General features: G+C 43.5%; 1 protein-coding gene and 1 long non-coding RNA gene across 14 annotated transcripts in view; one reads left to right on the top strand and one right to left on the bottom strand.

Moving 5' to 3' along the window:
- The first annotated feature begins 1,441 nt into the window (after window positions 1-1,441).
- Window positions 1,442-7,581, top strand: LOC142829132 (uncharacterized). The gene is made up of 4 exons (XR_012903449.2): window positions 1,442-1,578; window positions 5,451-5,537; window positions 6,747-6,992; window positions 7,263-7,581. It is a non-coding gene; the product is annotated as an uncharacterized LOC142829132 (long non-coding RNA).
- Window positions 7,582-8,463: 882 nt separating this feature from the next.
- The window catches only part of LOC102449777 (MAX gene-associated protein), a 256,194-nt gene continuing 238,842 nt past the window's right edge, over window positions 8,464-25,815 (bottom strand). For 12 of the 13 annotated variants that reach the window (XM_089778501.1, XM_089778503.1, XM_089778502.1 and 9 more), the window contains 6 exons: window positions 21,206-21,388; window positions 18,736-18,847; window positions 16,498-16,731; window positions 15,530-15,709; window positions 14,636-14,788; window positions 8,464-13,244 (listed from right to left, as the gene is read on the bottom strand). In XM_089778501.1, coding sequence (XP_089634627.1) covers window positions 11,935-13,244; window positions 14,636-14,788; window positions 15,530-15,709; window positions 16,498-16,731; window positions 18,736-18,847; window positions 21,206-21,388 — 2,172 coding nt within the window. In that variant the 3' untranslated portion in view covers window positions 8,464-11,934. The remainder of the gene's footprint in view (window positions 13,245-14,635; window positions 14,789-15,529; window positions 15,710-16,497; window positions 16,732-18,735; window positions 18,848-21,205; window positions 21,389-25,815) is intronic. The other variant, XM_089778505.1, reaches the window with a different exon arrangement.

The following is a 25,815-nucleotide window of genomic DNA, read 5'->3' as shown; positions in this document are numbered from 1 at the left end:
AGCAAAATGCTAATTCGAGCTAGCTTTTAGGTCTAGATGCACTAGTTCGAATTAGCTTAGTTCGAATTAACTAATTCGAATTAAGTTAGTTTGAATTAGTGCTGTAGTGTAGACATATCCTCAGGGCGCATCTACACAGCACTAACTTCAAAATAAGAGATGCAATTCGTGCAATGCAAATCACGTACCTTATTTTGATCTCATTTTGAAAAAAAGCGTTATTCCGAAACATCACTGAACCCTCGGGGAACGAGGTTTACGGGGAGATAGGAATAGCAAGCACGTTATATTTTGATATAACGGGCTGGCTCTTAAGATGTGGAATAGCTTTTTTAGGATACCAAAGGTATCCCAAAATAGCTCTGCAGTGTAGATGTAGCCTGAGAGGCAGGAAGTAAATATGAAAATCTACAGGGCTAAGGACAAACAATATGAACCTAAAGGGAACCGCCAGCTCTCTCGGGGGGTGGGAGGGAGGAGGGGCTGGGGGGAAGGCAAAGACTTTCCCTACCCCTATACCAATCAGGGTCTCTGGGTGGGGAAGCACAGGAGCGTCCTGGCTCTGCCCCTTCTGCCTGAGGCCCAGTTTGGGGTGGAGAGTTTTGCCTTGATGTTGGGTCAGCAAGTAGGGTCTGATAGGAAGGGGAATCAGGTGAGCAATTGATAGATGACTCAGGTAAGGAAGCCATGATTGCCTTGGCCAGTAGGACACTATTAAAATCACTGTGGCTCAGTTTGAGTGAATCTTGTTGATAACCCTGGAGAGTAAGGAGGTTGGTGGAAAGGCATATAAAAGGGGAGTGGGTCCAGGATATGGTAAAGATGTCTCCCTCTGATCTCTTGCCTTGACTCGCTCGGGAGCAGAAGTGGTGGCATTTGTGGCTGGCTGCTGTCACAAATAAGTCTATGACAGGGAATCCCCATTGTCAGAAGACTGAGAGAATGACGCCAAGCTCCCACTCGCGTTGCTCCGAGAAGTACCTGCTCAGTTTGTCCACAGTGATGTTCTGTCGGCGTGGTATGTACATTGCCATTGGAGTTATGTCGTTCTTCAGGCACCAGTTCCAGAACTTGATTGCCTCTGCACATAGTGAGTGTGACTGGGCACCCACCTGTCTGTTGATGTAAAACATACAGGATGTGTTGCCCATGAAGACATGTATAGTTCTGCCTCAGATGAGAAGGAAGTGTGCACATGCATTGCGGATAGCCCTGAGTTCCAGAATGTTGATGTGAAGTCGCATCTCAGATTGTGACCACCTGCCCTGGACTGTCTGCGTGTCACAGTGGGCACCCCAACCTAGTAGCGATGCGTCGGTTGTGATCACCATTGATGGGTCTGGGCGATGAAAGAGTATGCCCACGAGGAGGTTGTCTGGGGTAGACCACCATTCAAAAGATTGGAGAATTAGTGGTGGAAGTGCGAGATGTCTTGTGAGGCTGCGTTGGTTGGGAATGTAAACGGATATAAGCTAAGTCTGTAGGCAGCACACGTGTAACCTCGCAAGGGATGCCACGAACATGGTAGCTGCCATGTGTTCCAGGATCTGAAGGCATATATGGGCAGTTGTGAAGGGGGTAAGTATGACTCCGTTGATAAGGTCACAAAGCATCTGAAACTGGGGTAAAGGAAGGCAGGCTCGGCCGTCACAGGGTCTAGGAATGCCCCAATATACTCTTATCATTTGGGTCAGCTCAAGAGTGGATTTCTAAGTAGACGCAGACAAGAGAAGTAGTCTGAAGGTGATGCTTGACATGATTAGTGTTTGCTGGCATAAAGAACGTTCGGTTAAGCAGTCATCGAGGTAGGAAAAAAACCGATTACCTACCTTGTAACTGTTCTTCTTCAAGATGTGCTGCTCATGTCCATTCCAATTAGGTGTGTGTGCGGAGCTTTTTCCCTTAGCAATATCCATTGGTCCAACCAGGGAGCCCCCTGGAGCGGCACCACTATATTGATGACCCTCCACCCCCCCAGTTCCTTCTTGCTGGAGTCCTCCAATGAAGGGGAGGTGGCTGGGATTTGGAATGGACATAAGCAACACCTCTCGAAGAACAACAGTTACGAGGTCATTAACTTTTTTCCTTTGAGTGCTTGCTCATATCTATTCCAATTAGGTGACTCCCTAGCAGTATCCTAGGAGGTTGGGTCACAGTCCATCAGCACCTACTTCACAATAGACTGCAGCACAGCCGGGATCTCAACCTATATGACTTCCTCAAGCGTACTGATTCAGTATCTGATTCGGACGAATAAACAGACACCAACCACAGTGGAGCTGTTGACCTATGCTCCCATTGGTTCTGGACCATGGCCGCAGGTTTCCCTGTGCGCTCAGTGCTGGTGGAGGGATCGCTAGCATCGGGGCTGGAGGCACTGACTGATATATTGTCCCAACGGCACCCTAAGACAGCACCGAAGGTCCCGATTGGGAACCCCCATACGCTAATGGTGCCGGAGGGTTCTGTGGTGCTGGCAACCCCAGTGCTGCTGAAGAGTGCCTGGGTACTGGCCCCCTCGTGGGTCCCGGTAACGATACCGGTGCCAACCACGGCCCCCGTGTTGATTTAGGCGGTGCCAGAGCCATCTGCGGTATTGGCACGTTGTGAGGCTCCTCAGGCCGTGCCAGGGATGATGCCCTGGGCTGCATCTAAAGTTTCAGGGGTGCATGGTTACTGGAATTCCTCTATTATCACCTCCAGTACTGGAGTCTCCCTCTGCAAAGGCATTGTCGGTACCTGCACCTCCCAGAGCACCTTCGAGGTCGAATACCCCTCCTTAGGGTGTACCTTGTGGCCATGCCTCTCCTGGGACCCGCTTCTGTGGCCCTTTCCTTTCCTTGGTGCCAGGGTCTGAGATTGGTGCCTTGAGGACTTCCAGGAGGTGGTCATCTGTCTCATTGGTGCCACCTAGGCTTCCCGCACCGAGGCTGGAATGCTGCGCACTGACAGTGCCTGCTGTGGTGCCGGCAGTTGCAAAGCGGACTCCATGAGGATAAGCTTGAATCTAGAGTGTCTCTCTCACGCTTAGTCCTTTGCTTCAAACTCTTGCAGATGTTACAATTGTCTGTGCGATTGGCCTCTCAGACACTTTAAGCAAGTGTCATGCAGATTGTCACAGGGCATAAGTTTCAAACACTTCGCAAATGGCTTGAACCCCTTGGGCCCTGGCATCCCCTCCCCAGCTGGGGAGAGACTGTAAGGGAGAAACCTCCCTTATCTTCAGCAACTTTTACACTATCTAAGATAAACACGAAAACTAAATACTGAACCACTCAAAGAATAAGAGAACTATATACAGTAAAACCTGTGTTATCTGGATTAAGGCGTCCCGGTTATCTAAAAATTCCGGTTATCTGAGGGTCCCATCAACCTAGGAAAAACCAATGGACAATAATAGTAAAACTCAAGTTTTTAATATTGGTAGTTTTGTAGTTTGAGATAGTTGGTCTCACATTTCTATTTTGAATTAAAGATGATTAGTATTTCTTAAATAAAAAATTGTTAAGCCAAACATGGTAAACCAAGCCAGGCCTGTGCGCCTGAAGATGTGACAGTATTGTAGATGGGGGCAATGCTGGTTAACAAAGTTTTCTGGTTAACAGAGTGCCGGATAACAAAGGTTTCACTACTAAGGGTAAGGACTACCAGCGTAGTCAACGCTCCAGCTACCATCATGGATGGTAAGAAGGAACTGTAGGGGGTGAAGGGCCAGCAGGGGTATATATGAGCTGATATAGCGGTGCCATTCCAGGGGGCTCACTGACTAAGGGCTAAGGGAAAAAGCTCTGGAATCCATGCATGCAGTGTGCACACACCTAATTAGAATGGACATGAGCAAGCACTCAAAGAATATACTGATGCATTGCCTCTTGAGGAACGCCGTGACCATGGCCAGAGTTTTGGAAAATACCCAGGGAGACATGGAAAGTCCGAAAGGGAGGACTTGATACTGGTAGAGGTCTTTGCCTACCATAAATCTGAGAAACCTCCCTCCCGTGTGCAGGGTCTATTGTTCTATGAAAATCTGTATCCCAAAGGTTGATGCTGAGAACCAGTCCCCCTCTTCCAGTGCAGATATAATAGTGCCCAGAGTCACCATTCTGAACTTCTTGTTGCATACGAACTTGTTGAGCTTCCTGAGATCCAAAATGGGCCTCCAACCCTGTTTAATTGGCCATTAGGAAGTAGTTGGAATAAAACCCTCTTTCTTCAAATTCTGGAGGAACCAGTTCCACTGTCCCAAGCTGAATAGTTTTTGCACCTCTTGTAGAAGGGTCATGTGAGAGGGGTCTCTGAAGAGGGACAGGGAAGGAGATTGGGTAGAGGGCATAGAAATGAAGGGGACTGTGTAGCCAATATTGATGATCTCGAGGACCCACTTGTCCATAGTGATGAGGGCCCACTGATAACAAAAGGGCCTTAAATGGTAGTGGGGAAAAAAGGGGTCTTATGCACTGGATCGCTGGGGTGATTCCTCAAACCTTCGACCACATCTTCAAATTTGCTACTTGAACATGGTGGGTTGGTTGTTGGAGAAATGGTTGTGTTGCATCCTTCTTCTGTTGGACAATTGTTTGGATCTCCGATCATATGGTCTCTGCTGTGGTCTCTGGTAGTTGATCTCTCAGTCTCTGAAATGGAGTTTACCTGCACCTTTTATTAGACAGGGTGTACATGCCCTAAGGTTCACAGTGTGGTGTGGGAATCCTTCACTGAATGGAGGACTTTGTCCGTTTTGGCCACAAAGAGTTGGTTCCTGTCAAATAGGAAGTGGTCTACCTTGGCCAGCAGCTCCCTTGGGACTCCAGAAGATTGTAACCAGGAAGCTCTGTGCATGACTATTGCAGTTGCTGTGGCCCTGGTTGCCATGTCTGCTATGTCCCTAGATGCCTAAAGGGCTGTTCATACTATTCACTGACCCTCTGTCTTTAAAGATTAGAGCTGAAGCCTCTTTTGCTCTGGAAGGTCTTGCAAGAGCTTTTGTAGCCTACTGTAATTTGTGTGGTTGTAGTTAGCCAGGACAGTAGTGTAATTCGATATTTGGAACTGAAGGATGGCAGAGGAATAGTCTTTTCTGCCAAAAATGTCTAACTGCTTATGCCCCTTGTCCTGTGGCGTGGACTTATACTGGGGTTGTCCAGATCCATGATTGACTGAGTCCATGACCAATGAATTTGGATTGGGGATGTGAAAAAAGAAAATTCATGCCTTTGGTCAGGACAAATATTTTCTGTTTGCTCTGTGATTGGTAGGAGGGATAGAGGTTGGTGTTTGCCAGAATGCCTTCATAACAGTTTCACTGATTGATAACACTAATTTAGAAGATGTTGCTGGTTGGAGTATCTTGAGTTATTTGTATTGCTTTTCTTGCACTTCCGGCAGTGCAATATCCTGGGACTGAGCTACCCATTTAAATAAATCCTGAAATTGCTTCAAATTGTCTGCAGGTGGAGAGGATGACGAGGGAAAGATCGCCTCATCTGGAGAAGAGGAAGACTGTGGAACCAGGAAGGAGCTGTCCAAGTCAGAGTGAGGTAAGTTGTCCTCTTTATCCACTGTCTCAGCTTGGGTTGTTATAGAAGGTGAGTGTGGAGGTCCAGAAGGTGAGGAGTGTGCAATGGTGGCTGGAGAACGTGTTACCCTAAGTGCTGGTGTCGATGCCGTCATCTCACATGCTCAGTGATGATGTGAGGAAAGGGTGCGGTATTGATACCATGGGCCATTGGGGTTGGAGCTGTTGTGGCAGATAAGGGCAAGGGGAATTAAACCACAGATATTGTGGAGGGAGGTGCGATGGTCAGTGCCTAGAGGAATGCCAAGAAGTCACAGAGCTCATTGCTGAGGAGTGCTGAGAAGAAAACCTGCTCTCTTGTCTAGTCTAGTGCCATGCCCAGTGCTGATAGTGTAGGTGAGTAAGAAATATGTTCTGAAGATTGTTGGTGTGGAGTAGGCTGGTGGATTCTAGGAGAATACTGAGGTGAAGATGCGGTTGGCACTAGTGGAGACGGTGCATACAGCTGTGGTGCTCAGTACCAGGTGTCAGCTGTTTTATGAGAAGCCTTCTTCGGCTTCAGTCCCGGAGCTTGTTTGGGTTTCAATTGGCTGGAAATTGGAAAGAGGTGTCCATTGGCACAAGGGTGGTGGCATGTCAGACTTCACTGGTGCTGAACTGAGGAGCGGTACTGGTCAGTGTGGTACCAGTCAGTGCAGAGGAGCTAGACTTCCTCTTAGTCTCTGATTCTGCTCTCTTCATACATGCTGTTTTCCGCTTCTCTGTGGTGCCAGAAGTAGATGGCACCGGCAAATGTGCTGGAGAGGCCCAGGACACATGGGAATCCCTGGAGGGTGATTAATTAGTCCTCTCACAAGGAGTTAATGATGCCTTGGGTTCAGTAGACAGACTCCAGTTGTTGAAGGGAGTCTATTTTGGTTGATGGCTCTGGCTATTATGTTCTGGCAGTGTGGGCATTTCTACGCCACATGGCCTTTGCCAAGATACTTTATGCACGAAGTATGCCTGTCAGATGCAGGCATTGAGTGTCTGCATGAATCACATTGCTTAAAACCAGGGGAGGTTGGCATTTTGAAGAGAAGAAGTTGTAGAATTCAGAAACTTGGAGAAAAAAACAGAAGGAAAAAAACCCAGAAGCCGTTTTTTTTTTTTAAACAGACAAGAACTAATGAACATTAACTATAAACTGGCTAAAAACTACTAATGAACTACACTATTTTTATTTTTCCAGTCAGAAAGGAGAGCACTGCTGTGACTCCGTCTTCTGCCGAGGATGGTAGAGAAGGAACTGAGGGGAACCCATGCCGCATGCGCAGCTACCGGACTAAAACAGTGTGAGATGGTGACTGTGAATGTGCGATGCGGGAAGGCACTGCTAGGCAAAAATCTCCGAGTGCACCCACAGAGACACCACTCGAAGGAGAAAGGTACAAATGGTGGGAGAACAGCACAGGAGAAAGATCTGGCGGGAGGAGAGGTATGTTGTTCTCAACTTAATCCTCAAAAGGGGGGTTTGGAGTCAACCGTGGGCTGGGAGGAGCTGGATTGGGCAGAAGATAGATGGTCTTTTCCTGACTCTCATACATTTGCCCTATCCCATGTAATAATAGGATTGGGAAGGCTGAACAGACAGTCTGGGGCTTGAATTTCTAATGTGCAATCCCCAGAATATACACACAAGCGTGTGAAGGGTGATGTGGGAGTCCTTCAAGCCATGCAACTTAGTGTCTGTCTTCTCCACAAACAGGGCCAGCTCATCAAAGGGGAGATCCTGCAGAGACTGCTATGCCTCAGGGGAGAGACCAGAGAGAAGCCAGGATTGCTCCATAAAGAGACAACTGAGGATATATAATGGGTTGCTGTGACTGCTGCATCTGAGGCCACTTGGAGCACTGCTCAAGCCATAGCCCCTTCCTCCCCTAGGGCCCAAAACTCTTTCTTCAAGTCCTCCTAAAGAGAAGAGTTGAACTTAGTGATAGCCTGCCACATGTCCATCTCATAGCAGTCTATGAGGGCCTGATTATTAGCCACTCGGAGCTGGAAGCTGAATAAATTTCATGCCCAAATTTCATGTCCCTTTGAGTCTTTATATTTTGGAGTTGACCTGGATTCGTCTTGCCTCTAATGGTGATTGACTGCCTCCATCACCAGGGAACTAGAGGCTGGATGGGAATAAAGGTACTCATGAGCTTTCGCTGGTACAAAGTTTTCGTGTTCTGCCAGCTTAGAAATGGAGGAAGGTGTTTGCCACAGGGTTATAGCGACTTTGGCCACTCCATCATGGAAGAGTAAAGCCACTCTGGCTGGAGTTGCCTGTCCCAGCACCCCAGAGGGTATCTTTTGGCTCAAGTTCCTCTACCTGAAGATTAAGGTTGGTGGTGACCCTTTTAAGGAATTTCTGGTGAGCCCAAGCATTGTCCAGGGTGACAACAAGAGAGGGCACTGCGATGGGCTGGTCCAGGGGAGGCTGAAGGCTGTTCCTCTACTTTGTGTGCCACCTGTAGGGCGGAAGCCCTTGAGGATTCTGGTGCCCAAAAGCATTTAGTGCTACTGATATAATGGCTACCAAGTGCGATAGCTGGCATGACACGGGAAACCAACACAGGTTCCAGGGGTACCGTTGGGACGGCAGGCTTGAGGACACTGAGCAGTCTGAGTCCATTGACCATATCAGAGGCATTGGACAAGGCACCTGAGCCAGAGGCACTGAGGCTTGGTCCAAAGCCAGGCTGAAGGAGCGTGTGATTGCACCAAAGCAATTAATACTTTACTATTGATTCCCCTCCCCCCATCCCAGTAATAAATTTCCAAAGCCTGGTTGAACTTGATTGGTTTATTTTAATTTTATGCTTTCTCTCTCTCACACATACAGTCATTGAACAGTCCTGTACTGTTAGATTTCTACAAAAATATCAATTTGTCAAAAGCTGAAAAGAGGGAAAGATATATTTTAATATATAAAAGGAAAAAAGCTATATCTGACATTACATTATATTCTTAAAAACATCTGTCTATTTACAAACATATCTAAAAAAATGAAGTTTCCAGGACTTGTGGTCTAATGAGAATGTGCTCCTTGCAGAGGTTTCTTTTGTTCTCCTGATTCCAAACCCCGCTATTGTCTCTCAATAGTGTGCATAATTTCCAAAAGGTTTGTTCCAAACCTATTCATTTTGGGGCTATGGGTAGGAGGGGATTCGACATTCAAATTGATAGTGAAATTAAAAGATGCTATGTAAGGGCTAGGAAAATCAAAGCCTAATGACCTTTTCAAAGGGGTTTTGTTGCTAGGCAGAACCAGCCAAACACTTAACTTGGCCACGTGCCTATTGGTTCTTTTCATTTTGGGGTCTCTTCCTGCAGACTTTAGTGAGTTTTATGGCATCAAGCTTTCATCTCAACATTATCTTTTTGTTATAGCAAGAATTCCTGACTGCCAAACAGTACAACTGTAAATATGTATCTAGACATTTTCTATCACCTTGATGATAGCCAACAGACCCACAAGGCAGGTAGGGTTTTTCAAAAGAGTATTTGAGTGACTTTAATGCTATCTGTGTTCTATGAAATGAGAAAGGCATAATTCTCTTAATGTACAGATATGGATTAAAAACTAACATGAAAATGAACAGCAGCCATTTTGGATCAAGAAGCGATGGGGGATAGAGGGGAAATTTAGTGTGTGTGTGTGTGTGTGTGTGTGTGTGTGTGTGTGTGTGTGTGTGTGTGTGTGTGTGTGTGTGTGTGTGTGTGTGTGTGACACCTTCAGTGCAATGCTAGTGGCTGTTTCACACATAGCAAGAAGTTGAATTTAATGGCAAACCAAACGGTCTTGGGCAGAATGACAAGCAACTTCAGCCAGTTTAAAATACCCAGATCCAAATTCTCAGGTATATCTGGGGGACCAACATAGTTGCTGGGCCCTTGGACAAGGTACTTCAGGGGATGGCTCTGCTCTCCCGGAAGGGACAGGGCCCTGGGTGGAAGGGGTGGAGCTGGGGCAACTAGCCCTCAGAGATGCTTGGAGTGTGCCATGTGGCACTGCAGCAACAATTTAAAGAGCATGGAGCCGCAACTGTTGCCGTTACCACAGTAGCAGTGGTGGCAGCCAGGCCCTAGGGCAGATGTCCCCTTTGCCCCTTTTGCATCAGCAGGGCTGGGTACATCTGTGTAAAACTGGTGTAACTCTGCTGACATCAGTAAAGTTACTCCAGATTTATACTGATGCAAATGAGGTTTGAATCTAGCCTCTGAAGTCTAAGTAGGTGTAAACACGTATTTAGAGTTGTTCCCCTTTCTAAGGCATTGAACGATAGCTGTAAGGCTTTGCATGGTTCTTATGCTAACCTATCCCCTCTTCTTCAAACCTTTAGTGCAGGAAGATTAGCATTTATGACACAAAATGAGATTAAACTGTAAATTATACAAAGGTAACAGAAGCAATCTCCACCTATCCAACTGTTTTCAAACTCACCTTGTAGAAAGTAGAGACACCTCCATTACACAAAGTCTGGAGTAATTTTATGCATACCCATCTTAAGAACCATATCTTTTCTTTGCTGCCCAAGATACAATTGTAACAAAGAAAAAGAACACCACATGGCATACGTGCCCAGTGACACAGCCATTCCAGACACAAGTCCAGTAGCTGCAGTGTACTGAATAGGGAATACATTTGTACTAAATGTAGTTTGACACAGCTTCTGAATAGTGGAAGAACCTCACTTACAGCACTTGCAAGTGAAAGTCAGACACACAGGCTTAGCCTTGGTACTGGGAGAGATGAAAGTTTCTACATTAGTGCATCACAATAGGGGAAAGTGGGGAGAACTGGCAGCATGTGGAATCCCAACTGCCTCTGCTCAGGTATAAGAGCAGGGATTACATTCCTAAATACAATTATGCAAGAAAGGCAAAATGTGCCATTTCCCAGTTTCTACAGATTTTTCACAGCAGTTATTTTTACTTTTTAGGAGCACCTAAAAATTATTTACAAACTAGGTAGGAAAAAATCATTTATACACTCATTAACAAATGTCTCTTCTAGGCTGAAAATGTCATTCAAGGAAACTATGAAAAGAAAAAATTTATACAAAAATATAAATATCTTTACAACAGTCTGCAGGCCCTTCACTTCCAACAGCTTAACTGTGAAGAGTAACTACAGTTTTTAGAATAAGTGGTGGCAGAAGAGAATAAAAATACATTTTGCTATTCAAATACTGCCCCTATTTCCCTGGTAATGAGCTTTTTTGTTTTGTTTTGCTATACACATCCTGCGTAAATGCAATGAGCAAACTGAGTACCTTTCCTGAATTTGTAAAACAATGGATGGTTTGGAAGGACATGCACATGCACACATTTATTTTTATGTTCCAATCATCCTGAAAGGGTCATTTCCTGTAAATGAATTTCAGATGTGTATGTCTTTAAGAACCACGAGGAAGGGAGGAAAAAGGGAAGGAGGGGCGAAACGGAGACAAATGACACACAAACTACTTCAGTGATGCTTTTAAAGAATTAGCAATCTGATACCCAGATGGTTTTTTTCCTATCGGAATTTGTTCATTCTGGATGCGGTCTTATGCCAAGCATGCTCAAGGAAGAACATTGCATGGTATTATCTTTTTAAAATTAGCTAACTAAAAATACATCACTGGTTGTTGCAATTATCCAAACTCTGACTGGACTACAAAAATTTCCTTCTTTACCTTATGATGGGAGTTTAAGATTTAATATGGAAATGGTGTGGGCAGGAACTAATAGAAAGCCTAAGGAGGAAGAAAATTCTTTTGCACTGAAGAATGGAAATTTTTGACATTAGCATTTTGAGAAATCTATCCCTGATCTCCCTTTCTCCACTCAGGGCAACCAGTTTGAACAAACTTGCTCCAAATCTCCTTTACACAAGCTTATTACATTCTGTGGGCTCTGCACAAACTGCAGATGTGAGCAACCCTGCTTCTGCATAGATAGTTAATTTGGCTGGTACAAGAGCTAATATGCCTGATTTCTCCTCATACAGAAACAACTGCATCTCTGGTAAGGTATGAATCTCTCAGTGGCCTGAGTCCATCAGACCTCTAATTTCATACTCTATTTATCAAGGATCCACTGTTGGAAGAATACCATTTGCCCAGCAATGGTAATAAATCATATTGTTTTCTTTCTGGGAAAGGAACATCCAGAACACAGCAGTGAGGTAAAATTCATGGTAACATAATTAAAGTTTCATAGCATTGATTTCTCAGCTTGGGGCCTGCCCTCAGTCAGAAGAGTGCACTGATACCATATTTTCTTTACAGTGTACAGAAAACAAGTGTCTGAAGACACAAGATATTAAAACTCAAGACACCAACTCCTTTCATAGTCCACATTTGCTCCCGATTTTTCTTTCAGCCACTGAAAAATCCAAGCATTTATTTACTTGCAGAATTTGAAGGCAAGGTCCCAATACTGTTCAATTTTGCAACTACAGAGGCTAATGTGGGCATTATTTTACTGTCCTGTTCTTCCTGGTCAGTTGCAGGTAATTTACTTTTTAAACCAATGGGTGCCAGTTTTGCAACTACAGGCGCCAACACTGGCATCACCTTGGTACTCTGCCCTTCTGAGTCTAATGGAAGATTTGCAATTTTTAACCCAAGTGGGGCCAGTTTGGGCATAGGCCTCCACAATGTGTCAGTATTACCAGCTTCTAGATTGGTTTTCATTTGCAGGATTGGAGGAGACACACTGGTCTCTGCCAAGGGATCTAAAGTTTTACCGTGACCACCATCAGTTACTGAGAGTTTGGCAAGTGGGTCCTTCATGTCAGAGCCTATCACTATCTTCAAAATATCTGCTTGAGATGAAGGTTCTGCAGAGTTCTTCTCACCATCCGTAAGGTCATCATCTTCTAGGTGAAGCAGGAGGGGGCTTATGGAGCCACTACTCTCGCGAACTTCAGAAAGGGCCTTGAAACTGCTACCCAAGGGACCGTACGGGAAGGAGGATCCATCTGCAGCAGCCAGGTCACTGGCAGCTCCCCTGCGAGTTTCAGAGTCTTCTGGGGAAAAGTCTGAACTCAGGGTATTGGGCAGCTCTGACATGCCAGAAGTGTCATCATTCAGCTGCTGATTAAGAAAGGCAATTTCGTTGAGAAGTGAAGTGAGGGTTTCATCAGTGTCATCACTCTCTTCAATGCTGCCCAGTAACTCACTTGGGTCTAGTTCTGCTTCCTCCATTGCAGAGGCTACTTTCCTCAGTTCCATTTCTATCCTGGAGTCTTTGAGATCTTTAACTTGCAGCTTGCGGAATGGAAAATCCTTTGGCTTCAACCTTTCCCCTCCCTGATCAATCTCTTTCTTCCTCCCCTGGTTTCCAACAAACTCTCCAAAACAAAGCTTTTTAGCAAAGGACTCTGAAGAGTCTTTTACTGTAGGTACATTCCGAATCTGTGGAAAGCTGTTGTCTTTATTTTCAAGGAAAATTTCCGTGGGCCCTGTGGCACTTTTTCCATCTCCACAGCTGTCTCCAGGAGATGCCTTGTTTTTTTCTTCTGAAAGGATATCCTCATTCTGCCTGTTTTCATGAGGTCCTGCTTTCAGGGACTGCTCAGATGTCTGGGCACCAGCACCTGGGGTTACATGAGAATTCTTGGTTCTATTCAGGCTTAAATTTACTCCCCCTTCAGCAGCCAGTGATGTCACATTGACAATTTTTGGCATCACAAATGAATCTTCACACTCTGAAAAACCAAACAAAGCAAAAGCCATCAGGGTTCACTGATGACTGCAGCTGAAAACAATCCTCCTTCTCCCATATCACCTCCCCCCAACAAAACCAACTCTATAAAGAGTTTAAAACATCTGCTTTAATACACAGATGTGAACTGGTTGTACTTTTTTTTTTTAACTCTACAAACTTAACAATCAATACTACTCTGAAGAGTGAATCATTGAAATCACATGATGTCTATTACCTATCAGAATTTATTTTTAACTTGAACACATTTGAAAGATGTTCATTCCCCCTACGGCCTGATCTTGCAAACTCAGCTTAGTATCTTCTCCCTCTGTCAGTTCACAATTGGTAGCAGACAAAATTCAGCCCTCATTTATACCTGTGCAATCCTGTATCTTCAGGATATGTCCCTCAATAATGTGTGCGCAATTCCCCCTGCTTTCAGTAGACTAACACAAGTGAAACTGATTGGAACTTTCCTCAATTTTTTTCTGGTGATGCACAAAACAGAAAATGCTTACACACTATCTCTTACCTGTGCCGGCTCTCCAGAAGTAAAAGCAATGTATTTATTCATTTGCCCTGACATCAATAGCTATAACTACTATAGAGCAGGTCTGTCAAGTACGAAAGTGCCATTTCTACATTAATTTTTTAGAATAATTGTTACTTCATTCTAACTATTAGTGGAATTATAGCAATCATACACTAAGTTCAGTTTAGCAGTCTCTCCTTTTCCAGAGCTTCTTCAGAGGAAATTTCTGAAGTGGGTTGGTGAAAGCTAGATAATAGCCACTCCCATCAAGAAATACTTACTATTTACACAGTAGTTTTTGGGCTGTACACTAGAAAATTATGTTTCCTGCATATTTTGCCCCTCAGAATGATACTGCATATTTCAGAGACCTTCTGTGCTCATTTACTGGTAGCAAAAGAATTCGCAGATACAGTAGTCAGATTTTCCCTAGTCCTACATCTGAAATTGACCCTTTTCCTTTTCTTCTTAGCTGCATACACCCTATTACATGGGTAACTCCATTAAGATGGTGAATGGTCTCTTCTTGGGAGTTCTATGCTCTGGATGACATGAAGTGCTCCTAATATAAACATCCACTATCCTCTCCCTAGGTCCTATTCACAATATTTCTGTCAAATGTTTCAGCTATAATAGTGTCAGATATGAAAGTACAAGATGGCTCAAATCTTAAGTGCTGTTGAATGAACAGGAGGTGAAAGAAATGCCCCCTGTACTCCAGCACATAATTGTACTGAGTGCTATAAAACTGTGAAGGTGAGATGCAATGTTATTTACCATTCTGAAGAAAAGCTGACCCTAAATATTTTAAAGAGAACTTTTGATAGCCTCACACAAGGATTTGTGAATGGAGAACTTACCTGAAGCAAGTTCTGCAGCTGATCCAACAGGTGGGGGCCCTGGGTTACTTGCAATGGTTGGTAGTGTAATGGGAATAGCTGAGTTAGCGAGGATACCTTTCACTTGGACAGGAACAGTTGAGCCCGGTAGCTGAATCATCACAGATGCAATACCTTATTCAGGAAGAAAAGCAATTTTTTTTTTAATGACAACTCAAAAATAGAAAATATAGCACAACAGACCCATGCTGTAGATGGTAGTATACCACTCTTTGAAAATGGTCTAAGAAATGGCTATTTGATTGTTCTCTTTCTAATAGAGATCAGGTATTTCCCCTTCTCTTTAGTTTAGGAATAGTAACATTCAACAGATTCTATTTATCTAATGATAAAAACAAATAGCTCTATTGATTTGATTACCATTTTGGTTGTATAATCAAGTATCGCTGTTTTATGTAATAGGTATAGTGCAGTGAGAATCTACCCTAGTCAGTAAAGTTGTAAAATTACAGAAAGAATTCTATAAAGGATACTACTGGTGAAGCACATAATTTCTTACAGGGAAAATTGTATTTTATAAACTGAAGTGCATAAATGAACAGAGGGATAGATTCAATAACAATTTTTAAATGGGCTTAAATTGCAACAAGGGAGGTTTAGATTGGACATTAGGAAAAACTTCCTTACTGTCAGGCTTGTTAAGCACTGGAATAAATTGCCTAGGGAGGTTGTGGAATCTCCATCACTGGAGATATTTAAGAGCAGGTTGGATAGACATCTATCAGGGATGATCTAGCTATATGGTGCTTGGTCCTGCCGTGAGGGCAGGGGACTGGACTTGATGACTTTTCGAGGTCCCTTCCAGTTTTAGTATTCTATGATTCTTCCAGTAAACCTGCTCTCATGTGAGCTTACCTGGCTGTGTTGTAACTGTGTTGCTAGCAACTTGAGGCTTTAGCTCAGCTTGCAGGAGTGTGGAAGGAACAGTGGCTACCTGTCCTGGCATCAGGGGACTCTTCAGTGTAAGCACCTGCCCTTGTGGAGTCATCACTAGGCTGGCAGTAGTTAACGTAACAGGAGAGGATGTGGTTTCCACTGCATAAAAATACAAATAAAAACCCCACACTGAAAGTGATATTTCTGACACTGCATGCTTTAGAGCCTTTAACCAATAGATACTTACTAGCTGACAACAGCTCTCTTTTGAGTGAATATCAATATTAGTGTCCTCAGCCCACTTTGCTAATTTGAACAGTTTTCTCAGCTAAAATCGGATAGCAACTGGCAAGCTCGGTTTATCTTAATTTCCCCACGTAGAAACCTCTGACCCCACTTATCCAATCACAGAGGAAGTTAATGTGATTTCTGTAAATTTCTAGACTTTCTTAAACTCTACCTTAAAATGTAAAACATACATAACCCTAATATACAGAAACATTCTTGCTTTGATTCTTTACCTTGACTGTGTCTGAAATTAATACATTTATAGCAAAATGGCTATACAAAGCAGGCAGCTACTCCCTTCCCCAACCAAGATATCCAAGAAGCCCCCCTAAGTAAGTGCCACTCAGAGCTCTCATTTCTTCCTATGCCCTAACTTCCTTCTTCAGCCACGAGCCCCCTTTCACATTCAATCTCTTGCTGCTGCTGCGCGAACCAGAAGGGGCAGTGCTGGTCTGAAACTGCCCCAGCAGTGTCCAATGCAGATGGCCCTGAGACTGCCAGAGCTGCTCAGTTGGACCCTAGACCAGTCACACAAGCCACTATAGAAATCATGAAGGTCACAGAAAGTCACAAAATCCATGACAGACTCACAGCCTTACCAATGATATTTCCCACCCCCCCCCACGCCGTGTGATAAGATCAAACATATCCCAACCTACCGGCAGCCTGGCCTCCTTTCCTCGCGAGTATTAATGGCTTCCCTCGCCTATTTGTCACAATCATTTGTCCCAACTCTTTGGAAGAAGTGGAGGATCCTTCTTGCTGTCTGCTGGGCTTCATGGACACAACAGTCTCCTCTGGTTCAACTTGTTTCCTCTTCTTTTGTGCTTCTACCGCTTTCTGTTTGGCATAAATGTATTCTAACTTCTTCAGAACCACTTCTTCTGTCTTACCTACAAAAAAATTGAGAGAGGGAGAGGGAGAGGGAGAGGGAGAGGGAGAGGGAGAGGGAGAGGGAGAGTCAAAATGTCCTTGGATTCTAATTGCTTCCAGGACTAAGAGTTGGAATGGAACCATACAGAACCAGCAGGTTTACCCCAATGCAATTTATTTTTTTGGTAGTTCACTCCCTTTACTCTCCAAAGAACAATCTACAGCGCATCACAGAAATAGGAAAATATATCTACTTTTACTCTCTTCAAGGGGAAAAGATAGATCTTAAAATTGGTCTTCAGCCTGTCTGCAGCTTTAATACACAGAATTCAGACCTAATAACCAATGGCTCAGGGATGTCTCTCTCCCCGCTGGACAGGTTGCCAGTTGAGAACTTTCACTGCTACGATAAATACTGTGTTGTCCTTATCTACAACTACACTGACAGCTGGGGATAAGAACATTATTTATTTAGCTATGAATGGAGATCCTTCATCTTACCCAAAGTTGTTCAGACTTGTAGATCTTACTATTCAAAGAAAGGAAATTTTAGAGTAAGCTTAATAGTTCTTAGAACAATAAGATCCACAGACTATACAATGGAATTTTATCAACTGTCTGTAGGCACGTTGAGAATTTATTTAGCAATTTAGTTATATGATCAAAACTCATAACTATACACAGGACAACAAAGTGGGTGAAGTAATATCTTCTACTGGACATTCTCTATTGATGAGAACCACAAGCTTTGGAGCCCCAGAGAGCAGACCAACACAACTATAACCACACTACATATAACTGTGCACAGGCTGTCCCTCAAGTGACAGAGGTACTACGGAGTCAATACTATCATTTCAACTACAGCAAAAGAGGAAGCTTACCTATCAGCTCTGAAGCATATTATAAAAAGTCAGGCTATCTTGCAGATTTTTTAGGAACAGTAGGTCTCTACCCACATATTGCATTTATGGAGTGTGATCAGAGTTTACTAAAACGGCAATTTTTTTGCCTCATATGGCTCAAGTATAAACCACCATATCCACCTAGACATGTAAGACTATGAAAAACACTCTCTCCTTCCTGCTTACAGCCAATTGATTACAAATATTGGGCCTGAATGCTTTACTGTTTTAGATTTGTCTAGATACATTTTTTGTGTTAAGAGAGAAGGACTTTAGTCCTATCAGCCATAACTTACAAAATATGAAGTTGGCTTTACATACCTACGATGACTATTGGAATCATACCAAGAACTAATTTATCAACATGGAATGTGCAGTACTTGTGTTCTCAGGACAGTACTAATTCCATACTCCATCTGGCTGATGCAGTTATCATCATAAAAGCCACTTGATAGACAGAAAGTATAGGGACAGACCCTTTGGAAGGCTGAAAGGATGCCATGAAAGGCATCAGCACCAGACTAATGTCCAAAGATCAAACCCTGTTTGGCTATTGAGGATATACAAGAAAGACTCTTTGGACAAAACTCTGTTTCTGAAGGCAGTGAAATATTCTTCCCTTTGGATAGCTCCATGTACTGACACTAGGATCCTAATGGTCTGCAGCAGGAAGGTATGTCCACATTTCCTTTACCTGTGGAGCTGAAACAAAAGTAGTATGTCTCCTTAACAGGAGAGTTGTCTCCCTAAGCTAGTGGCTGACCGGTCTAAATGCTGTCCTCAAAGCTGCACGTGAGCTGAAGATCCACTGTAGAACCTGTGGCCCTTACTGCTTGAAGAAATAAATACTTTTCTGTGTTTATGACAATGTACTTTATACTATCACAAATACACCCCATCCCAAAAATCAGTCTTCTTTTCTTACAATCTGTGGACCAGATTCTCAAAGGTATTTAATGAAAGTTAGGTCCCTAAGTATCTTTGAGGAGCTAATACTAAATCTTTTATCTGCACATTCTACCACTTATGTACCTATCCCCTAAGTGACACCCTAGTCCTTCCCAGCCCTGTAAGTTCTTTCTTTCACTCCTCTAACCACTATGTCCCCTAAAACCACCTCACCTGAAAGTGTGGATACTTTACGAATCAGACTGTCTTGTTTGCGAGTCAGTAAGTTCTTCTGCCCAATCAGTTTATCTGCCTGATCAGTCAGCCCCTGGATCTCTTCATAGGCCTAGAAGCATGTCAGAAACACCAGGTTAGAGACCAAGCTAACGCATACAACACAGAAATAAAAGTAGCTCTCCTTTCCCAGTCAAAAAAGGCATTTTAAAAGTCTCCCTACGGACATTTTCCATCTTTACTTTAAGAAATCAGGAGACAGAAAAGGAAGTTCAGTGACCATGTTGTATTGTTTCTCTGAATGCAACTGAAAGGGACCATTGCAATAATTTATTCTGACCTTTTGTACACCAAAAGCCACAGGACTTCCCCAAAATAACTCCTACATCATATATTTCAGAAAAACACCCAATCTTGATTTAAAAATTCTCAGTGATGGAGAATACATCATGATCCTTGGTAAATTGTTGTTGGTAAATAGTTGTTAATTATTCTTGCTGTTAAAAAGCAGGGTTGTGTAAGTATAATTGATTAATCGATAAGCTATGCTATCGACTTTACACATTTAAATGCAAAGATGCAGTAGGGGACCTACCGCTGCTGCAGCTCTGCATTTAAAACATACCACAAGCCAGGTAACCAGATAGCCCAGCTCAGTCCTGGCTTGCACAGGTCTAGGGCCAAACCACACTGTCTCTCTGCATTTAAAACATAGTAGGAGCCAGGCGAGCAGGCAGCCTGGCACAGTCCCAACTCACGCCAGTCCAGGACCAAACTATGTTGCAACTCTGCATTTAAAATTTAATAGGAGGTAGGTGGACAAGGCAGACGAGCTCCTACTTTTTAAATGCAGAGTCGCAGTGGGGTTAGGTCCCAGACCCAGCGCGACGCAGGACTGAGCCCTTTAGCGGCCTTCCCTTATCGACTAATTGTATAGTCGATAAAAATTCTATTGACTACACCATTAGCAAACTACCCACTTCTTAATATCCCTATTAGAAAGTTATATTGTTTTTCCAGTGTGATTTTGTCTTGCTTAACTTTCCAGTCATTGGATCATATTATCCTTTTCTCTCCAAGATTAAGAATTATGCAGGCATGTAACACTATACTCAAGTCCCCACTCAACCTTTTCTTTATTAAACTAAATAGATTAATCTTCTTCAGTCTACCATTATAAAGCACCTTTTCTAACCATTTTGACTTTAATCATTTCCATGGTTCCTCTCTGAATCCCATCCAATTTATCAGCATCCTTCTAGAACTGTGGACACGAGAATTGGACAATACTCCAGCAGCACTTTCACTTATGCTAAATACAGAGATAAAATAACTTCACTATCCTACTTCATATTTTCTGTTTATATATCCAAGCTCTATTGGCCATAGTGTCACACTGGAAACTCATGTTCAGAGATTATCCACCACTTCTAAAACGTTTTCAGTTACTACTCCCCAGAATAGAGTTCCCCATCCCGTAAGTATGGCCTGAATTCTTTGCTACTAGAAGTATACATTTACATTTAACCATATCAAACTGCATATTGTTTGTTTGCATCCAGTTTGCCAAGCGATCCGTATCACACTGTCTCAGTGGCATGTCCTTTTCATTATTTACCACTGCTCCAATTTTTTTCTTACCTGCAATCTTCATCACTGATTATTTTGTTTTCTTCCAGGTCTTTAATAAAAATGTCAAGAACCAATCCCTGCAGAACCCCACTAGAAACAATGATTTGATGATAAGTCCCTACTTACAATTACATTTTAAGTCCTATCAGTTAGCCATCTTTTAATTCATTTAACGTGTGCCATGTTAATTTGACATCTAATTTTTTCAAACTGCCATGTAATACCAAATCAAATGCATTACAGAAGATCTACGTATATTACATCAACGCTTTTACCTTTACCAATCAAACTTGTAACTTCATCAAAAAGATATCTAGTTTGACAGAATCTGTTTTTCATAAACGTACGTCTAACAGGTAATTGACAAAGCCCAAGGAATGTAATATACAGATAAATGTAATTATTTATGGCTTTGATTACGTGCTGGTTGTTTCCTTTCATTTACAGTTTTCTATCTAAATCCTATGTTGAAATAAAATATTTCACAAAGAACTTTATTTTCTTACCTTAGGGAGATTTGTCTTCAATGTATATTATTCTAACTGCCTAGCTGTCCAATTTAAACTTGCCAAGGCAATTACTTTCGAGCGTTAAATTCGCAAAGAAGCAGTAGAAGATAGGGGAGCGCATCCCATTAAACCCTAAAGTTTATCTCTGGAGTGAATTCATTTCTCCTCAAATTACTTTATTGTGAAACGATTGCATAGAGGAGAAAAGCATTTCTGCACTCACATCTAAAATATTTCTCATATCATTACAATGTTTTTCAGACCTGATGCCAGTTTGCCCCACATTAAAGGAATTTTTCTCCATATGATTTGAGCTGTAAAATACCTACTTGTTTTAGGATGTAGCACTTGGAGACCTTGGGGAGGCTATGCAGTCCTAGTGCTCTTTTTAGCTTTTCAAAAAGATCTCTCATTTCATTGCGACGTCGGCGTTCATTTGCTGTATGTGTTTGGCGGTAATGAGCAAAAGCCTCTGCCTCATTCTTCTGCTTTCTGCTCCAGAATTGGGGTTTCTATTGGAAAAGAAGCCATGTGCTAATTTCAAATAAAGAACTAACAGAGTGGAAAATGTCAGTCTGACTTACACAGTCATTAAGACACATTTCTGTGTTAGTCATAACATTCCCTGATACAACTCCGTTTATCTTCATGAAAAAGATTTCTAAAAGCACAAAAACACTACAGGATGTAGAGAATATAATGAAAGGAGGCCAGAATGTCAGAGACATCACTTGAAGATGAAAATCCAGCAACCATTTCCACTCAAAGGCATTCAGAAGAGAACAGCTTTTCATATATGGATACACTACAAGATGTATCTGGCCTGGGGTAGAGCAGGGCTGTGCCGGTTGCCTGAAGGCTTCTCCCAACGGCCGAACCAAGAGAGTGGTGCAGGAGACCACATAAGCTCAATCAGTGGTTGCTCCCTGGGGGCAGCCCAAGGGCAGCATGGGGCTGCTCTCCAAAGCTGGGATGCTTGCTGTACCCTCTGGTCATTTGTGAGTTTATCTGTTCCCCGTGTTTGCTACCCCCCGTAGTCATTCATAACTGCTCCTGAAATCACACAATTCCCTTTCCTTTTGGTAAGAATCACAGTCTAGGTGCATCCCACTGTCTTTGCACAACCAAACCCTGACTTTGCTTTATTTATGATAAGGGGAAGCTGCTGTAGAAGCTATTTTATGTTTAGCTAGAAACCATTTTGTATATCAGAAACCATTTCAGCTTTTCTCTCAAGCACGTAGACCAGAGTGAACTTTCTGTCACCCCGTGAGAAGAGGCCTGCAGGATGGGCTATTGGTATGTGTTAATTGGGCTGGTTGGGACAGGAGATGTACTCCCTCGTACCTGTCCGCCATCTTGTTGATAAGGCTTTGTTTTTCCAAATTTAATTGAGGATTTCCGTAATTGGATGCCCTGACGTCAGACTGTTTGGCTAAGGGTATAAAGATACTAGGATTGATTGTATTAGCAGCTTTACTGGGCCCGACTTTGCTGGGACCACGTTTGGCTCACTTTGCTTTACTGATCAATAAAGCAAATCAATTGTTAGCCGCCTAAACAGAGAGGAGCGTGTTTTTGCTTCGACACTGCCTACCAAATTTGGTCATAGCTCTTACTGCTTTGGAGGCATTCTTGAACAAACGGATTCACAGGCAAAAGGACAGACAGATGCACAAACTCTCTAAACCGTATAATAGGTTATATATCTTCACAGACATATTGAAATACAAAGCTTGACTTATAATAAACAGTAAATTTGTTTGAACATGGAAGAATGGGGACAAGAAGGCACTTTAGAAAGGACTGTGTGTGCAAAGGGGAAGGGTAATAATAAGCAAATTAAATGTAAGAAAAAGGAGGTTACTCACCTTCCTGTAACTGATGTTCTTTGAGATGAGTGTCCCTGGGGGTGCTCGACATGAAGTGTTGAGCGCTCAGAGCTTCCCGACGGATCTCTCTCTCAGCAATGTATCGGGGCCGCGCATGCACAATCCTCCCTCAGTACTATAACGCATGCACAGCTCCCCTCCCTTCAGTTACTTCTCTATCTGGAACCCGGCAAATAATGTATTATAGATGTTATCATAAGGGCGTTCCTCAGTAGAGGGGAAGAAGGGAGGGTAGTGGAGCTCCTCATATGGAGCACCCCCAGGGACGCTCATTTTGAAGAACATCAGTTACAGGAAGGCGAGTAACCTCCTTTTCTTCATCGAGAAGCGTCCCTAGGGGTGCTCCATATGAGGTGACTTCAAGCAATATTTTCTTATGGAGGCAGGGACTTCGGATCAGGTCAATATGCCGTCTGTAGTACAGCTTTTGCTAGTTTGTATGCTGAAGGAGTCGTGAGGTGAGTGCATAATGTTTGCAAACGTGTTTTCTGATGACCACATGGCTGCTGCGCATGTGTCATGTAGTGGGATTTTCCTTAGGTAAGCCACGGATGCAGCAACTGCCCTTGTGGAGTATGTCCGAATCGGAACTGGCAGAGGTAGGTCATTTAGGGAATGACAGGTAGCAATGCAATCTGGGATACAATGTGACAACCTCTGTGATGACATTTGTTTTCCCTTGCTATGATCTGCGATGGAGACGAAAAGACGAGGAGAGAATCTGAAAGATTTTGTTCTGTTGATGTAAAAGGAGAGAGCCCTTCTGACATCTAGGGTGTGTATCTGAACTTCAAAAGCATTAGCGTGGGGGTTTGGAAAGAATACTGGTAAGTATATTGTCTGATTCAGATGGAAAGGGGAGCGCACCTTGGGGAGGAATTTTGGGTGCGGTCACATCATGACCTTGTCCTTAAAAAAATATGGTGAAAGGTGGTTCTGCCATCAGGGCAGCCAACTCGCTCACTCTGCGGACTGATGTTATTGCTACCAAAAATGCCGTCTTTAAGGATAAATGGCGTAGGGAACATGTTGTCATGGGTTCAAATGGCGGTTTTGTGAGGGCGGTTTTGTTAGCACCAAGTGTAAGTCCCAAGGCTCTTGAGGGGGTGCCACCTCTGGGTACAGAGCCTGAAGACCTTTCAAAAATCGCTTAGTTACTGGGTGTGCAAAGACTGTGGTGTCTTCCACTGTTGTGTGAAAGGTTGCAATGGCTGCTAGGTGGACCCTGATTGAACTGAGGGAGAGATGTGATTGTCTGAGGTGTAACGTATTCCAGTATATCAGGAAGTGGAGCGTCTTGAGGTCGTATGTTACGAGAGGTTGCCCAGAAAACAAATCGAGTCCATTTGCTCATGTATGTTTTTCTTGTTGCAGGTACTCTGCTCTGTAAGAGGACATCACATACTTGTTGAGAGCACTGCAGTTCTATGCCCGTGAACCATCTAGGTACCACGCCTTGAGATGGAGTGTGCAAAACTGGGTGAGTATACATGATCCCTGGCTTATAAAGAATGTTGGGATCGTTTGGAAGCATGACTGGTTGATGTATTGCTAGCCTGAGAACAAGGGGAAACCATGGCTATCAGGGCCAGCAGGGTACAATGAGGATAACTTTGGCGTTCAGAATCTTTATGAGGACTCTATTGAGGAGAGGAAATAGGGTAAAAGCATAATGTAGGAGTACATTCCAGGTTATAACTAGAGCATCTCTGGAGGACTCTTTCCCCATGCCCGCCCTGGAGCAATAACTTTGGAATTTTTTCTTTATTGAAGTGGCAAATAGATCTATATCTGGGAAACCCCATCGGTTGACTATGTCACTAAGGAGCGTATAGTCGAGTTCCCATTCGTGCTCTTGTGGCAGAGCTCTGCTGAGGACATCGGCCGTTGAACTGAGGGCCCCAGGAAAAGTGGAATTGGTGTCTAGCCCGAGACATTCACATATCCGCTTCCCAAGTGCTATAGTTTCCAGGCATAGGGTGTGTGACCGCGAACCGCTTTGCCTGTTTATATAGAACATGCACGCGGTGTTCTCTGTATATGTTTTTACATGTATCCTCGTGACATTGGGTAACAGTTGTTGGCATGCCAGGTGAACTGCCCTGAGTTCGAGGGCATTGATGTGGAGCATGAGGTCTGTTGGAGACTACAGGCCGTGTGCTGTGCGGCCTTCTGTATGGGCACCCCAACCCGTAAGGGATGCGTCTGTAGTGACAACTACAGAGGGTTCCAGAGTTCGAAAGGGAATGCCTATGCACAGGTTGCATGATTTTGTCCACCAGTGTAGGGATGCTTTCACTGGGTGTGGTAGTGTAATCATTTTGTTCATATGATGGATGTGCGGCTTGTACTTGCTTCGAAGCCAACCCTGGAAGCATCTCATAAAGAGACGTGCATTTGGGACCACAGGATTGCATGATGCCATGTGACCTAATGGTTGAAGGCAGTCGTAAACCCTTACTACTGGCATATCTTGAAGGGATTTTGCCAGTTGACTGATGCGAGTGAATCTGTCTGTCGGTGAAGAGGCTCTGGCTGTGAACGAACTGAGTTGAGCGCCAATGAATTGGATTGTTTGGGTTGGCATAAGTGTTGATTTGCCATAATTTATTAGAAAGCCTAATGAGTGAAGACAAGTTATCGCAGTAATGATATCTTGGTAACAGTCTTGACTGGTCCTTGCTTTGATAAGGCAATCGTCTAAGTATGGGTAAATCGTGATTCTTTACTTTCTGAGGTGAGCAGCGACAGCTGCTAGCATCTTCATGAATACCCTTGGTGCAGTACAGAGTCCAAAGGGGAGTACCGTGTACTGGTAATGTTGGAGACCTAAAGTAAAACGGTGAAAACGTCTATGAGAGGGGCGAATGGATACATGAAAATATGCGTCCTGCAGGTCGAGAGAAGAAAACCAGTCACTAGGCTCCAGAGTTGGGATAATAGTATTTAGAGTGACCATTTTGAATTTTTGTTTCCTTATGTATTTATTTAGTAACCGAAGATCAAGGATCCGTCTCCAACCACCTGTCTTCTTTTCTACAAGAAAA

Source organism: Pelodiscus sinensis, chromosome 5 (assembly GCF_052426305.1).
Source record: "Pelodiscus sinensis isolate ZL-2025 chromosome 5, ASM5242630v1, whole genome shotgun sequence".
Classification (NCBI taxonomy): Eukaryota; Metazoa; Chordata; order Testudines; family Trionychidae; genus Pelodiscus; species Pelodiscus sinensis.
The sequence above is the reverse complement of the archived record's forward strand: the minus strand, read 5'-3'. Positions and strand labels throughout refer to the sequence as shown.